The 18,277-nt window shown below is 43.1% G+C and overlaps 1 protein-coding gene across 3 annotated transcripts in view; it reads left to right on the top strand.

The window, feature by feature from the left end:
- Positions 1 to 18,277, top strand: part of LOC126195163 (autophagy-related protein 16-1-like) — a 651,919-nt gene that overhangs the window by 584,759 nt on the left and 48,883 nt on the right. For all 3 annotated transcript variants that reach the window (XM_049933673.1, XM_049933674.1, XM_049933672.1), the window contains exon 3: positions 15,410 to 15,589. In XM_049933673.1, the coding sequence (XP_049789630.1) occupies positions 15,410 to 15,589 (180 nt within the window). The remainder of the gene's footprint in view (positions 1 to 15,409; positions 15,590 to 18,277) is intronic.

Below are 18,277 nucleotides of genomic sequence, written 5' to 3' on the forward strand. Positions count from 1 at the left end.
ATAGTGCAAGTTAGGTGGTTTATGAATTTGCCAACGAAGGTTTGGTATGGTGATTATGAAATCAACGCAGTGTTGTTTCTGTAGCTCTCTTTCAACGCGATACGTTTCGTAGATGTTTTGAATCCTTATTTAATTAGTGTTGAACGATCTTCTAAGTGTCATATCTGACCTGGTGAATTTGTTCAGACCCAGTGTTGTCGGACTTTGGGACTTTGCAGTCTTCCTGCTTTCTCGTCTCTTAAATGAGTTTGGTAAATTATGTGACTTTCTGTGGGTACTTCTGACCGAAAGCATACAAAAGATCTATTGTCGGCTTTCTTGTCCATAGTTCTGATTCTTTTCTTTTTCAAAATTCGACGCCATTTCATGTGTAACTCGGCTACGAAAAACATTTAGGCACGAATCGTTGCCCGAGGTGCACAAAGCACCCGCATGTTACAGGCGGCTGTCATAGACGCATGAACGGCCTGCAGGTAGCGTACGAAAGCACTGATATCTTCGCTGGGACTAGCAAAATGGCACAATGTAATTGAGGACCTACCGCGAGCATCGAAAACCTTGCCTGGGCTAATAAGACGCGAATATTAGTATGGCTTGTCGCATTTTTCTGGTCAGACGTCTGGCTGTGATATCCGTGGTTGTAAATGGGCCCTTGCTACATCTGCTATCGTTAGTACACCTGCTGGCAACTTATGTTTAATTGTTTCTTTACTGGGGAGTTGGATGTCTTCAAAGTTTGTAGACGTCCCGCAATGCTTCGGGCTAACTAAGTCGCGGTGGTTTAGTAAACTAGCAGGACAGTTGCCTATGGAACACGTCTGTGACGCTGTCGGATACTTTGATCAGGGGGGAAGGGGGGTGGTTGTGTTGAACGCCTTGGACTATTTTGCGGACAGTCTCCATGAGTAGTTGAGCAGTTGTTCAGATATAATATCCGCTTCAGACCCAAGAAGTTGACGACTATTTCAAATGGTTTTTTTATGTGGATATTCCACACCTGTATCATAAATGAGTCATACAGCATTTTTTTGTTTCTATTTAGTCGGGAAGAGAATCCTCTGTTCAGCGGACTGTACACGGAGACGGAAAATGACCATTCGCGATGAACAGGTATGAAAGTTAGAGAACGATTATCTCCGTTTTAATACTGACGGAACGTATCAAACATGAACTAGAAAGTGTTGCAAAAAATATACCACACGAAAATCTATTTCAGTTACCAATTTTTCTGCAACTGTAGGGACTGTAGGGGGAAAAAAGCACTAAGAAATTTTTAGTTGTGGTAGTTAGTGAAATATTGAGATTTCCTATAGCGTTTTAATAGCAATTGAACAGATTATTGGCGGAATGAATGTAGTTCCTCAGTTTTAACATGCGATTACTGTACCGAATACTAGAAAATCGGAAACCTTTCGTAACTTTAATACTTTACAATGTAAGTAGTTCATTCATGCCCGTATAAGTGTGGGAGAAAGCTGTAGTATTTACAGAGTCTGTGTACTTTGCAAGTACATCGCATAACGCAGACACTGCAAATACGTATTCATGCCAGACAAGGCCGCGACAATAATAACGAAATTTCTTCTGAAAGACAGAAACCGAATTTAGAAAACCGTTTTTTGCTGTGGTGTTTACATGTTAAGGTCTGAAGCATATTTGCTAGCCCAGATAAATATGACACCTGGAAAATAGCTGTCACAGTTTCTGATTTCGTCATTACAGTCACTGTTTCTCTTCAATTAGACGAGGTGTAAAAAGCTTCACTCTAATATTCGTACGTATTCCTCACTGTACAAACAGTCCGCCCCCGTTATCTGAGTGGTCAGCGTGGCGGAATGCCACGCCAAGGGGCCCGGGTTCGATTCCCGTCTGGGGCAGGAGATTTTCTCCGCTCAGGGACTGGGTGTTGTGTTGTCCTCATCATCATTTCATCCCCATCTCCAGCGCACAAGTCGCCCAATGTGGCGTCGAATGCATTAAGTACTTGCCCTCGGCGGCCGAACTTCCCCGAATGGGGGACTCCCGGCCCACAATGCCGTACGCTCATTTCCATTTACACTGTACAAACAGCCACTGCACCAATATTAGCCAAAATATTTTAAAAAGAAGACGAAACCTGACAGGTCAAGCACGTTTCAAAATTGGCTGTGTTTACATGTGGGTGAAAATCGCTTGCGGAATTGGAAAACCGGCAACTAGATCCAGAATCGATTTTAAAGTGTTTACATTACCACCCAGAAGCGGTATTGGGAAATCGGTTTACGAAATCCGGTTTTAGAAGCCCCATGTAAATGGGATGACCGTGACATGTGGAAGTTCGGTCGGTCCTGGAAGCGTGCTCGGGTAGACTCAGTGGTTAAGGCCATCGCTTATAAGCGAGAAATCCGGTATTAGAGTCCTGGTCCGACATCAGTTTTCATTGTCACTAATCCACTGTGCAGCCGAAATCTAATCGTATTCGCAATTGCGAATATATTTAATTCAAAAAATTGTAATAGTGTAAATCTAGAAATCGTTGAAAACTAGTACAACAAAATTACAATGCTTAATGTACACCACAATTTGCAGTTCTTACAAAGTAATGAGAAGCGCAAGCGTCACCTACAGCAGAACTTGTCCTCACAGAAATTACTCATTGAGTAAGCATGATCTCCACTTGAGTCATCTGTGAAGCCGGCTGGACATCACGTATATACATGGAAATAAGAATAGAGTAATAGATTTAGGTTACTATAGACTCTGTAATATAATCTGTTGGTCTCGTTAAAACGACAGTCACGATTAGTAATAGCAGAATGTGGAGTATGACATTCGTGCATGAAATGTTTAAAGAGCCAGCAGTAACCGCTATGAAACAGTGAACAGAGAGCATCCCAGTGTAGCGAACCGCCTTCAGAACCAAACTACATAACACTAACGAAGAAAAATACCTTTAAGCAGTCAGAGCCTCCAGCCTACTGGGTAGACGCTTCCAATGAGAGAAACGGTATTTGTGCGTATATAATAAATAGAGAACTGATGTCTACCTGGCAGGACAGTGACGAGAGAGGATGTAGCGGCGTGGCACCCAGCAATTCGAGTGTCGTGCTAATCTGGTGCCATAAGGCTGAAAGGCTGGTTGTCCACACGGGACTAAATACAAAATTTTTGACGAGTGCCAACGATTCTGTTCAAACCCCTGGTTCAAGAAGGAAATTGGATGCAGTGGTTCAGTAATTTCAAGTCCAACAACAGATGATGGTAGCATATTGACATAATTGAATTTAAATAACAGTATCAATTTGGAAAACAATCACAATATAAATAAGCAATCTATTCACTAAACTTTCAAGTTTTTTTTGTACGATGTGTTTTAGGGGCTCATTTTGGTAGAAACACGTGGAAATTTTGTTGAGATGTACAAAAAAAAATCTACTGTTGTATCTATCTACTTATGTGTATAAAGAAGCGTCCGTCCATTCATTCGTTTGTAATTCATACAAATCTACCGGTTTATTCCGGTCTTGAAAAAATTTTGCATACTTAACGTTCAATACAAGAGGAAGATCACAGTTTACATAAGATTTCGTAATCTAAATTGCAACATATATGTATGTAATACATAAAGGGGAAAGGTTCTTACCATAAACCTTGAAAGTTCGTGGTCGATTTACTTCAGGTTTCTTCTCGATCCCGTAATGAACATTAGGGCGGTCAAAGACTATATACAGGGTGTACATAAAGTCCGGGAACACTTTCAATTATTTATTGCAGAAGAACCAAACATTGTGCAGATATCATACATATGTCATTTCGAAGAGAAACTCCGAAAGTTTTTTTTTTTTTTTTTTCATGTATACCGCCACAGTGTGGTTTGCTAATTTGCCGATAGTCAGCGCTAGTCGCAAACATGGCGAGTTCAGGTGCGGACCGAGCTTTCTGTGTGTTGGAGTTCGACAAAAACAAGTTGCTACAGCTGTTCAATGAATGTTTAGAAGCAAGTACTTAAAAAGCCACCAACAAGGAAGGCCATTTACCACTGTTTACCACTGACATAACAAATTCGTTACGACGGGTTACTTGTGCCCGGCAAAGAGAAGCGGACGTCCCTGTGTGACTGAAGTGAATGTGGAGCCATGTTTGCCACTAGCGCTGACCATCGGCAAATTACCAAAATAAGCTGTGGTGGAAAAAAAAAAAACTTTCAGGGTTTCTCTTCAAAATGACATATGTATGATATCTGTAAAATGTTAGGTTGTTGTTCAACAAATAATTGAAAATGTTCCCGGACTTTATGTACATTCTGTAACAGAAAGGAGAAACGTTATTACCAAACATCTCGGAAAGTACTTCACCAATTTGCTTCAAAGTTCTTGACCGATTTACTCCAAATTCCTACATTCAGGTGAAACAATGAAGAAAATTAATGAAAAATTGGATGCCTGACAAACGAAATATATCGTGGTATACTGATTGTAATTCCTTCCGCGAAAATAAATTACAACGGCATTACCCGTTTTGGATATAGTAAGCCCAATCATCATCGTCGCTAGATCGCGGAACCTACGAAAGCTCGATAATTTGACAAAAAAATTACTGCTAACTCTTACTTATTAAGTAAATTGTTCGAACAGTTCGAATCGTGCTGAAACACAGCCCTACAGTGAAACCTGAGCTACTCTATAGAACACGATTTCTCCAAAAACGCAATGAGATGCAAAATGCAATAACAGAGGGTGCAACTTATCATCATTTGGGGCGATAAAAGTAAAGTCGTATTCATTCGTTGCATTCCGTTGACACCCAGTGATTCAAATATGCCCTTCGATTTAAAGACATTACAGTTTCCCATGCGACTTGCATTCGCTATGAATATCAACAAGACACAGGGCCAATCACTTTGTGTGGCAGATATTACACATCCAAGCAACACTGGGCACTGCAGGTAGTATTTTATAAATAAAAGCCCGACCCATCATATTGTGCAAATTTGTTTCACATGGTTTTTCATGTGCCGGCCGGTGTAGCCGAGCGGTTCTAGGCGCTTCAGTCCGGAACCGCGCTGCTGCTACGGTCGCAGGTTCGAATCCTGCCTCGGGCATGGATGTGTGTGATGTCCTTAGTTTAGTTAGGTTTAAGTAGTTCTAAGACTACGGGACTGATGACTTCAGATGTTAAGTCCCATAGTGCTTAGAGCCATTTGAACCATTTGATTTTTGGTTTTTCGTGGTGAGCGTTCGTTTTTCAGTCTATCTGAAGGAATTTACAAGTTCGCTAGTTCAAGACGGAAAACCTCATGTGAATCTTGGAAACATGGTTGACGAATCTTTCGCTCCGAAATTCATATCGGAAGTAAAAATCGAAACAGAGACAGTCGACGGACTTTTGTTTAGAAATTATTAATCTTTCATAGTTTCTGTGCGTCACGTGAAAACATTATGGATTCGTCAGAAAAATCCATTGATGTGTGTAATAATCTTCTGTAAGGCCGGAGACGTTACATACCTGTAACAATTCTGGTTAAGCCTCTTAACAATGAATGTGCAAAAGTCATATACGGATATCTCGAGGAACGTACCCTACAAAGCAGCACAGGACTGCAGGTATACCACGTCCAAAATATTTCTTCTTACTAATCCACCACAAGCTGATCAATGTGATAAATATCAAACATCATCGATATTTCGACATCGTTACTTTTCATGGCAACAATGCACCCGAGCTACACACCAAAACTGTCACCTGATCAAAACGTTTCTTAAATAAAACAAATTAAAGTTTAGCGATCATTTACGTCGTGTATTTATTTATATTTTAAATAGCCAGTCGCGAAAACAGCCTACGAAACATGTTTACGTCTTAAAAAAGTCAGACTTGTGTGAAAATAAAAGATCGAAAATATGAGAACTGAAGAACCGGATGTTGATGTATGAAACGTGTATCTGTCAAGGATTGCTGAACATTTGAGTCATCGAGGTGACTAAACAGAGATCAGTTTCAGAAAAGTGCACCATCCGGAACACAGAGGGAAGTGCACCGGTTGTAGAATGTTGAGCATACCATTTTCTGTCAGCAGGTAGAAGGAATTTTCTCTGTAAACTGGAACCACGTATTACGTTGTGTTGCTGAATCACCCTAGCTGTAGGCACTGCGGAAAGTAGCCACCTTTTCGTCAGTGACCGTCTTTAGTACGTTAACGATTCTCTAGATCGGTTCAGATCCTGTGCATTTATGCTCAGAGAGGCGCGACGGCTGGCAGGGCCCCGTTTTGCGAGTGGGGCGCGCCCAATCTCCACGGGCAACGACGTCGTACAGCTTTAATTGTCGCCACTGTGCGATTCAAACGAGTGGTCGCGTTACGACTCATAACTGTTTTATGACGGGTTCCGGAGCTCTGCACCCCTAGATAACGGCTGGTCGCCGATAAAACGGACCAACCGGGCTATTGGTGCGAGTATTAACCCTGCAGCAGTCGGGTGGGGCCTCTCCTACCCAGCGATGATAGCAAGTGGTCGGTGGAAAATTTTAATTCCTCATGCGACATGCTGAAAATTTCTCTTTACAGACCACTTGATTATTGGAAAAACGAAAAGTTGTCTCATCGCAGTCGGGCTGGGATACTGCGGCGTGGACAAGTGAGGGGGGCAGGATATTTATACGAAACTGGGAACGCAGCTAGTCTACTGATTGACGAGAGCCAGCTAACAACCTCTTATTCTTCTTTGCCTTAATCTAGCATTAATATTAACTAACCTTTGACCTGTCCATATAATAATCGATGGAAATGGAACTGCCGTGTGGCTAGGGCCTCCCGTCGGGTTGACCGTTCGCCTAGTGGAAGTCTTTCGAGTTGACGCCACTTCGGCGATTTTCGTGTCGATAGGGATGAAATGATGATGATAAGGACAACACAACACCCAGTCCCTGAGCGGAGAAAATCTCCGACCCAGCCGGGAATCTAACCCGGGCTGTTAGGCATCACATTCCGTCGCGTTGTTCACTCAGCTACCAGGGGCGGTCAATAATCGATGTACTAGTCCTAAATACTGATCAGGTAGTTCTAGTAGTCATACATTAACACAAATTGATTCCGAACAGGCTGTACGCGGAGGAGGCAGAAACAGGTGTGCATTTGCAACTTTGCTCAGCTAGCTTATTGCGCACGGTTTGTATCGTTGTTCCGTTTAACGGCTAGCTGCCACATAAATATTTACAATTTTTAATACTGACTGATGACTATATCCCTTTTATATGTATAGAAGAGGCTTTTGAAGCATAAGTGAGTGTCTCATAAGGTCTGTGTAAATTTCAGTCCCTCGCAGATCGAAATGTGTAATAATTTTAATCAGAAACGAAAATTAATTTTTTAGCATCGTGGTACAGATACCGGATCTTACGAGGATAGCTCAAAATGCTACTAAATAATTCGTTATTACCGTGAGCTATAGTTTCATACATGTACCACAACCCACTGTACGGAACATGGGAAACGATACACTGTACAGCTAGCAGTCGCTCTCTGTCCTATTGTACTTGTGCATGGAGCGAGAGAAACTGGCTGGCTATAATTTCTTATTTTAGTCTCGTCATACTTGTGGTGTAAATATGGTGGATACAACAGGACTATTACAGTGTGTGCTTTGAGTACAGGTTCTCTCGATTTTCCCAATAGAGTTGTACGAGAAAGACGACGTCATTTCTTCCAATAATCATCATCATTGCGCCACACACCTATACGACCGTCAGATGCACTGTCTTGCAACTGCTATCTGTGTGTTTTTATCCCGATAATGTAGCTGTATGTTTAGGCCAGTCCATTTGCGTGTAGGGTTGACTGTAGACATGACAGAGAGCCTCTCGATTTGAATGAATGGAAGGGTCTCTCTCCGCGTTGTGTCCTGTGCATGGTAAATTAATGATGATTTCCGGTCTGTCTTGACCGTGGAAGGCAATCCATTCGACCCTACTGGAATGGAGTTCTAAATGATTAATTACAGCACTGAGGAGATAGACAGGGGTTCTACACAGGGTGAAATAAGGTTATCATTAAAATACTCATATATTACAACAAAGAACTTTCACGCTGGCGATAATCAGGAACCACCGTCACAAAATTACAGATGCAGCCAATAATTCACAGTAGTCAACCGTAATCAAGACACTGACACACAAAGGGAAAGATGCTTTTTAATAAATTACTGTACAAGTAGTGATAAAAAAAATGGAAATGATCGTATGCCATTGTTGTCCGGGAGTCCCCATGCGGGGAAGTTCGTCCGCCGTGTTGCAAGTCCTTTTTAGTTGACGCCACTTCGGCGGCTTTCGGGTCAGTGATGATGGACACACAACACCCAGCCCCTGACGGGAATCGAACCCGGGTCCCCTGCGTGGTAGGCGGAAACGCTACCGCTGCGCTACGGAGGCGGACAAACACGTAGTGATTACAGAGTGGCGGGCAATGTGCCGGTATTCTAGGAACTAAATTTAACCTCTACACTGCTGATACTGTTCAGGGGAAACTTTCTTTACAAAGCAGAGAGGTCTGAGAGATCATTGTATTCATCATACTTTGGTCGAGCCACCAAAGGGGGATGGCTGCCATTTCTTCTTATCATGCCAATATGAAGATTGCTTGCAACATCCAGTAGGCTGCCACAGCGCTGCTGCTCGAGGTAGTTCTCACCCTGCGTTGAAACGGTTGCGCTTTATCGCAACCGTCATTAGGCGTCTCAGTCCAAGCTAATGAACAGCAAAGCAGCGGTAAGACTCTACGTGGAAAATACCTTGACCCGAGAGCGCTAACCATTGGCGTTTCCCGAGAATAGGCCTGAGGGTGTCGCGGTGACCAGTATTCAGTAAGCTTCTCACCTCACAAAATAGCTCTTGTACCGACTACTGAGAAAGATAACTTCTACCTGCTGGAACAGAGAACCTTCGTTCGTCAGAAGTTTTGCATCCTGAACCGACACGAAGGAGGACGTTTTCTGTATCAAGGCGCCTCTTTTAAGGAGGTGGACTCTTCTCATTTTGGAGAAATAAGCAAGTTCTGTCATAATGACAGTATTGTAGAGCAGGTTCCGGGATATTTTTCTGCAGTATGTCAGTATGTAAAAAATGGCTCTAAGCACTATGGGACTTAACATCTGAGGTCATCAGTCCCCTACATTTATAACTACTTAAACCTAACTAACCTAAGGACATCACAGACATCCATCCCCGAGGGAGGATTCGGACCCAGCAGCGTGGTTCCAGACTGAAGCGCCTAGAACTGCACGGTCACAAAGACCGGCCCTCACTATGTAAAGAATCTGACTATGGTAGTCTCTTTACACTCCTATTGTTGTCTGAGGGGAAAATCTGCGTGCAAAGTACACTGTCTGACAAAAAAGTGAAACATCCAGGCCGGCCGCGGTGGTCTCGCGGTTCTAGGCGCGCAGTCCGGAACCGTGCGACTGCTACGGTCGCAGGTTCGAATCCTGCCTCGGGCTTGGATGTGTGTGATGTCCTTCGGTTAGTTAGGTTTCAGTAGTTCTAAGTTCTAGGGGACTGATGACCTCAGCAGTTGAGTCCCATAGTGCTCAGAGCCATTTGAACCATTTTTTTGAAACATCCAGAAGACGTGGGCGGATGTCTATGTAACTCCCTTCACGTACACACTATCGCTGTGTATGTAAATGATAATAGTTGCAAATTTGTGTGACAGGTAGAACGTTCACCAGACTACATTAGTGTTGTTCGTGTTTGGTATTTGTACCAGGTAGGGAGTATAAGGGGCGTGAAGAGCGTCAGATGTAGTGATCAGTGTGAAGGTCACAGAGATGCCGCATACTCGTGTGAGACAGCGTTACAGCATCTGTCGGTGCTTGGAAGGGGTCTCATTGTGGGCCTCCAGTTGGCCGGCTGGTCGAGGGCCTCCAGTTGGCCGGCTGGTCGAATCGTGCAGTATCCAGATTTATGGATCATTCGGATGTGACAGTGGCTGGATGTTAGATTGAGTAGGAACTTGAGGGTAGGCGTACCTGTCGTCGAGCTCCAGGGAGGATCGCTGTATTGTGCACCAGGCAAATCGTAACTCCGTTGACATCTGCTCACGCAACCCGAGAACACGAAATGGACTCTGTACAACATTCAGTCTCATCCTGCAACATTTGCCGGCGACTAGCAGCACTCCATCCCGTGCGTAGGCCGCTGTTACCACTAACACAAACGACTGAATTTGGAATGGTGCCGTGACTCGGAAGCACGGACTGCGGATGGCATCGCAATGTATTAAGCGATGATTCGCAGTTGTGCACTACCCTCGAATATCCGTCGTCGGCGAATCTGACGGCGACTTGGAGAGGAGTTCCATTCTTCCAGTGTTTTGGAGAGGCACAGCGAAGTCACTCCTAGCGTCGTGGTTTCGGGACCATTGAGTATGACTTGAGGTCACGACTGGTACTATTTGATGGTACTCTGACGGCACAGCGGTAAGTCACAGAGACATCCTGTGTCCTCATGTGTTACGTGTAATGCGGCAGAGTCGTGGTGCCAATTTTCAACTGGACATTGCTTGTCCATATGTGCCACGTTTTTTATGAATTGTCTGCGTGATACAGCGCTACTCCCCTCGCCAGCAGCATCCCAAGAGCTGTCCTAGACAGAACATGTCTGGGATCAGCTCGGACGTCAGCTCCGTCCTAGTACCAAGTATGGTTCAAATGGCTCTGAGCACTATGGAACTTAACATCTGAGGTCGTCAGTCCCCTAGAACTTAGAACTACTGAAACCTAACTAACCTAAGGACATCACACATATCCATGCCTAAGGCAGGATTAGAACCTGCGACCGTAGCAGTCGCACGGTTCCAGACTGAAGCGCCTAGAACCGTACGGCCACACCGGCCGGCCAGTATAAAGTATCCGGGATATTAAGTACAGTTTACACCATTTGTTGGCCAGCTTGCCTCAGGAAACGTTACAACCCCTTTATGAAGCTACTCCCGACCGAATAAGTGCAAGCATCCAGGCCATAGGGGTTGCAACGTCATACTGATGTATGGCTTATCTGTATACAATCAAGTTCTTCGTAAATTTGACTCGAGTTTGTAATCAGTGAAATAACATCAAATAACCTCTCAACTAGTGTGAAGTTTGATTTCGTTTCCCCATCTGCTTCCTGGTGCTTCACTTTTTTTGTTATGAAGTATACATCGACATAAAATTCATGGTAAGAAATGAGATACAGAAGAGTGTTAACTGTAACGAAGGGTTCTCTACTCCGTAGAGATATGTATAGGACTTTCAATTAAGGTGTTTGCCCTCGCGCAAGTGGTCAAGTACGAATTTTGGCGCGTGGTGCGGGTGGCTTGTGATGTAATGTCACAACCACTCTCACAGTTGGCTGAGGAACAATATATGAAAGTGTTTGTTTGCCGCCTCGTCCCTCCGTCTACTCAGATATCAATCTTACTGAGGACGTCTGATACACCTTTCAGTGTAATTGTGCCTCTTGGACCTGCATCCTACCAATCTCCGAGGGTTGTGAGTCCTGGTGCATCAGATCGTGGCTCTGCCAGGCTCCCCCTTGCTGTCTCGGAGTAGGCCTTAAATCAGCCGACTGTCACTGTAATGGATAGCGCCCCATACCATTCAGTTATTAAGTATAAAGCTCCAGCGATGGCATAGAAAAAAGCCGACATTGTTGAACGTTTGAAACGCTACAACGTGAAAATTCAGGACGCTTTATGTAAGGCGGAGCTCATGGAAATAGTAAAGAAAAATAAGTCACAGTTTCAACTGAGTTTGTGGACGAGGTAGTTAAAGAACATGGCCACAGGGTTCTTAGGCTTCCACCATACCTCTGCCATTTTAAAGCCATCGAAATGATTTGGGCGCAAATTAAAAATTACGTGGTAACAAATAACAAAAGCTTCACTGTGGCTGAAATTAAAAGTCTGTTATAGGAAGCAGTGGCACAAATAACTTCAGAGAAGTGGAGAAAAGTTGTATGCTACACGGAAATGGTTGTTAAAGAAGCGTGTACACGTGAAGTGAGTGTCGAGAGTAATATAGAAAATACAATTATAGCCGTGGGCAATTCCAGTGGCTCGTCCACGGACCAGCGCTCAGATAACGACAGTGTCGAGGAAGAAAGTTATTCTGAAGTAAGCGGCATGTACACTTTGCCATAATTCGTCTTTATTTTTGTGTTTGTGTTGACTGAATGGTGTGTACCACATTTGAAGAATAAATCTCATCTCACTGTTAAGGAGTACTCTTCTGCACAAATACGACACTTTGCATGCCCATTAGAGTGACTGGCAAGTACTCAAGCTGTTTATATTACTGTAATGTTGTTAGTTATTATATTTACATGAAAGATTAAGATCCATTTTAACACGCCTTACGTATCGAATACAACTGAACGTGATTTATTCTGATTATTGTAAAAACAGTGATTTTCCTTTTGCTTTTGTTGAGATGTACAAATAATAGGAACACGATATCATTTTATACACGAGAGTGCGTTTGTTAAGTCACAAGGATATAACGATCCTGTAAAGCGAACTCCAATGTTGCACATTAAAAGGCGGCGTGAGAAGGTTGTCCAGTAAGGTAGCGCACAGCTGTTGTTGCTACAGCCATAATGTGCGTGCACGCACATCACCCCGTTCCTCGCTCAACTGTGCTTCGCAGGCCTGTGTGGCCGAGCGGTTCTAGGCGCTTCAGTCCGGAACCGCGCTGCTGCTACGGTCGCAGGTTCGAATTCTGCCGCGGGCATGGATGTGTGTGACGTCCTTAGATTAGTTAGGTATTAGTCTAGGAGACTGATGACCTCCGATGTTAAGTCCCACAGTGCTCAGAGCTATTTTTCAAGTATGCTTCGCTGTCAATTAGTTTGTTATTCTGATCCTGGTATAGCCATAGTAGGGACGCGAGAAGTTGGCTGCCGGCCACCAAGGAATGATCGTTAAAAGTCGGCACTATTCGAAACCCTTCGTGTCGACTGTTTTCTGTTGCAGACTGCTGTCACCCTCAGTAACACCTAAGTTGTGACACCGCAATTGCCTAACTAAGTGTTTTTGTTTTTTCTGGGTGAGCGGATGATGAATTGATTGATAATAGCATTTTTACTTATGTTTAAATCCATTATGCAATGAGTCACGACCACAAATGCTTACTAAATATTTTCAGTGTTATTTTTCTTCTACTCATTGCGCTGTGTCATAAGATATTTAATTAATTAATTTAATGATAGTTGCTGCAAATAAGTACCGCATTTCAAGATCATCTCTGTAACACGCATTCACGAATCCATGTTACTTCCGTGTCAAAATTTATACCATAGCAGCTCTCGCCCGTGAGTCGTCAGAACAGCAAGACAAACAATAAGACATTCCACCTCTCAGATGTCTTAACGTCACAGTGTCCACTGTACTTGCCCCTTTGCCTGTGAGGTAACTCTACTTAGCTCACGGCGGAATTCACCTACATCAATGAAAATTAAATCTTGAAATTCTGCTGTCTCAGTAAGTACGTTTGTTTGTTACTGAGCAGTACAACTAGACTCCTAAGAAGCTACTAACCTTAGATGATGTTTTTATGATCCAGGTCTTAGTTGTTAGTTGATAGACACGTATTATTATAAAATATGTCTCAGAAACGTGGGCCGCGCGAGTACTTGATACGGCCGCAATCTGACTACCACTGATTTATACTAAAAAAAGCCAAGGAACCTTCTTTCGCGACCACACACGAAGGGAGACGAGCGGACTTCGGGTAATTCAGTGATGCTGTCGGAAATCAGTCATGCGGAGTGGCCGCCTATCGCCAGCTAAGAGGAAGACGAAGAAGACAGATCCTAGCGTATAAAACTTCATGCGGGATTTCTTTTTTTTTTTTTTTTTTTTCAGGCAGTTCCTTCGGCGTCAGTGATAGGTACGCTGAAGCACTGATAGTCGATTTCCGTGCAGTGAACCAGAACTTTGTATTTTAACGTCTCGTCTCCCCGCAGTTAACACTGGCAGTACCTACTGACTGCACCATCGACGTCCTTCTTGTATAGCTGCGTACGCTCAGAGTCAGAACATACGAAACTACTGAACTTCAGTACTGGTTCCTTGGCATTTCTCTTTTTTCCGAGGATTTCCTAGAATGGAAGAGTCCAGCACAGGTGTAAGCACCATAGGGCACATAGCACATAGCCTTCTCAATTTTCGTCTCTGACGTTACAGCACAAGAGAGTAGGTGTTGACCGCTGGCAACGGACCTTCCGGTTACAACACTTCTTCTCCTAGGTTTTTTTGTTTCAGAGCCTTTCTCCACCTTTTGAACCCAACTGGTTGTTAACTTTTCCCGTAAAGATATTTGAAAATTCTTTTTGTTAGTCTTTTGTAATGCATTCTGTAAATATTCCGAAAGAATATCAGCCTGTTTCTTCTTTCTCATGGTGTGTTTTCTGTGTTCTGATAAATTTCTTGTTACTTATTAATTTCCAAAATTGTGAAATCGACCTAATATTTACTTGCGATTCTTCTACCTGATTCTTATAATTTTTCAAGCTTATAATTCAGTACTAAGCATTATGTAGCATGTAGGCGTTCCAACTGCGACACTGTACTCTAATATTTCGATTTAAAGTTTTTAGATAATCATTTTTTATCGTAGCTGTGCTTAAATATACCGTAAGCTGTTTCTACCTCAGGTATTGTTTTCTGTATAGAAGTTATATCTACACTGTTTTGTTGGATTACTTCCCGCTAATATTTCAATTTCTTTAACTTTTATCCTGCTCCAAGATCTGTTCTTGATAGTTTTGGAGCGCTCTTTATATTCGATACAAATTACGTTTTCTTAAGTTCTTACACGTGACGTGTTGACCGTTCTTGCATGAGATTTATTTGTATTCCAGCATTTCTTTGGCTTTCGAAATACATCGCAAAGTCATCTGCAAACGCTTGGCAATTACAGCTACTCGTTTAGTCTTTCCCCTCGGTGTGAGCTGTAATACTTTTCCTTTAAATTTTTCGTTCAAAATTCTCGCAGTTTTCCTAAGATGCAATTAAAAGGACAATGGAAGTAAGTTACTAACGTCCGCGGCTCGTGGTCTAGTGGTTAGCGTTGCTACCTCTGGATCACGGGGTCCGGATTCGACTGGCGGCCGGGTTGGGGATTTTTTCTGCCCGGGGACTGGGTGTTTGTGTTGTCCTCATCATTCATGAAAAGTGGCGAGATTGGATTGTGTTCAGATTGGGAATGTATATGGGTGTTGATGACCGCACAGTTGAGTGCCTCATAAACCAGTCATCATCATCATCATCATCATCATCATCATCATAAGTTGCTACCTTGTCTGACACCAGTATTTATTAATCGTTAATGTATTTTTACTTTGTGTGTAGCTGATGTTATGCTGTACAAATAAGTAAATGATTTCGTCGTCCGCAAAGGTGTGGAGACGAAATTCGCCGGCTCCATCTGCAACGACCTGGTGACGTGGGACGGCTCGGGCGCCACCATCATTAGCGGCCACTTCGACCAGAGGCTGCGCTTCTGGGACGCGCGAACCGAGTGCGGCTCCAACGGCGTCCTGCTGCAAGGGAAGGTCACCTCGCTGGACATCTCCAAAGGTAAGCCGAGCACTCACTTCAACCAGTGCCAGACGTAGCTCGTTAATTCGCAGGTAGGGCAGCATTCAGAAAAAAAATAGGTATTTCGAAACAATCAAGAGCTCCTGATTTCCTATTTCTCTCCTTCATCGGTCCTCTGACTGGTTGGAGCGACCCGCCACGACTTCCTCCCAACCTGTTAATCTCAGAGTACCTTTTGCCCCGTGCGGCCTCAGTTATTTGTTGGGTGTCTTGTCTTTCTTTTCCTACAGATTTTACTCTCCACAGCTCCCTGTAGGACCATGGAAGCTACTCCCTGATGACGCAACACATTTCCTATCATCCTTTCCCAAATAGCGAGGTCATCGGTCCCATCTGATTAGGGAAGGATGGGAAAGGAAGTCGGCCGTGCCCTTTCAAACGAACAATCCCGACATTTGCCTTAAGCGATTCATTACGTTTTGCGAGCACAGAAACCCAGCCTGTTCTTCTCTGTGTGATGGTGCACCCAGGTGTTCCAATAACCATTGTAACATTTATTTTGGTAGGTAGATCAATCTTCATGGATGCGACCTTACGTGCGTTCACCTTTAAGACGCGGCGTTCTCATTTATCTTGACCGCTGGAAATAACTTTCTGTCCAGATAATGTATCAAGAAAAGTTGTTTAGCTACTAAGGGGACATTAATCAGCATGACAGCCTCTTCGTTTGTTACGAAGACGTGAACTGAAATACGTCTTTTTTAAACAACACCAAGTACGTTTGCTGGTCGGAGTGGCCGACCGGTTCTAGGCGCTACAGTCTGGCACAGCGCGACCGCTACGGTCGCAGGTTCGAATCCTGACTCGGGCATGGATGTGTGTGATGTCCTTAGGTTAGTTAGGTTTAAGTAGTTCTAAGTTCTAGGGGACTGGTAATCTCAGCAGTTAAGTCCCATAGTGCTCAGAGCCATTTTGAACCCAGTACGTTTTTAATTGATAATCAGCTTACTCTCTTCAAGACTTGTTCGTTAACGCGCCACAGTGTGCCATTCACGCTTATATGACGCTATTGAAAACGTTACACAAAATTGACTTCGACTCTCCCGCACTGGCAAACACTGCAAATAACCCAGGGTAACGTAACTCGTCCACTTGCTGCAGTTGACAGGAGACAAATGAAAGCACAAGGAAAATGCACGACAGTCATTCAGTCAACCGCCTTCAGCGGAAGGTTTATCTGAGTACAATATGCACCAACGAAGAGGAGGTAGCAATGGTGCTCATCTGTGGAGAATGTAACTTAGCACTCTAGTTACTTGCACAGTGTGCTAGTACAGTAGAGACAAAAACAATTATGTGTTACGTTTTTAATAACGCTGTGACACGTTTTCGAACGGATCTTGCTAAGATGAAGTGGATTACCGAATAAAATATGTAGAGTGAAATTTTGAAAGAAGAATTGATGCTGTTCATATGTTCGTGACGAACAAAGTTACATGAAAGGAAGTAAAGTTGATTAATGTGTCCCTACTACCTGAACAACATTTGCTTCAGATAATTTTTATTTTACTTGTAGTTATTTTGCATGGTCAAGATAAAGGGGATACCGTGTATTGCTATTGTATAATTCATTCAGCTGCTTTATTGATGGTAGTTTACTACCATGATCGGTTTCGAAATTGTGAAGTTTCGGCTTCAGAAGTGTTTGCGACAGTCTAACTCAGCCGAAACGTTGAAGTGCCTTGCCGATTTGGTGACTTTTTGGGTCGCTTTTATGTTCATCAGTATTTCGTTTCAGCTAAGATGAAAGTGTATACCTAGAAATCGATCATTTAAAGTACATAACAACAATAAGGCATCTCTTTGGATTGTCCAGTAACAGTATGTAACTTTCCAGGATTTGATTTCTTGTACGCTGTTACTGCACCACTGCCAAACAAAACTATTTAGTGCAGAGTTAGGTCACTGGATTCAAGTTCGGATGGAGTTCGGTTCCTGCCCAATTGTTGAGAATTAGCCTTTCCAAGGCTGCTGTTAGTCGATAACGGCGATTGACAGTATGGTTCGTTTGGACAGGAAATGGCCGCTATCCTTCTTAGTGCTTATATGATCCAAGCTCGTAATGATCTCGTCATCTACGTGGCGTTAAAACCTAATGTTCTCTTCTTTCCTTTATCTATCGGCAAATTGCTGGGGTGTCAGTGTCTAGACTGATCCCATCAGCTTGTGTCATTTCACGGTGAGACTTTCCCACGTGTGTCATTCTTCCGTTAGTTTTTTGTCACTTTTTAAATTAGTAACTTATTTGTTAATTTCATTTTAAAATTGTCCAGTAACAATAAATTTCGAATTCTAACAGTTTCTCTCTTGTGTATAAATGGCTCTCCGATTGACTACATACAAAACAGAAGTGTTGTCTTCCGAACGTTGGAATTCCAAGGTAGTTCTCGTTTTGTGTTGCCTCTGCTGCCGTACGCATTTCTGATTAGTCGTTAGTTAACCTCCTTCATATCTTTATAATTTACAGTTTTTGTCGTTGGTAGCTTCATAGTTTCGTTTATTGTTATCCAATCCTGTGCAGTCCTGCCTGCCCATCTGATTTGCCAGTTATTCTATATCTTATTTTGCCTTTAGCTTGTAGAACGATCATTTCTTCTACACTTCCTTCTTGTTTCTTCTGGCATATTCAGAAACCCTTTCACTTTCTGCGACGTCTGTCAGAAAAGT

Source organism: Schistocerca nitens, chromosome 7 (genome assembly GCF_023898315.1).
Source record: "Schistocerca nitens isolate TAMUIC-IGC-003100 chromosome 7, iqSchNite1.1, whole genome shotgun sequence".
NCBI lineage: Eukaryota > Metazoa > Arthropoda > Insecta > Orthoptera > Acrididae > Schistocerca > Schistocerca nitens.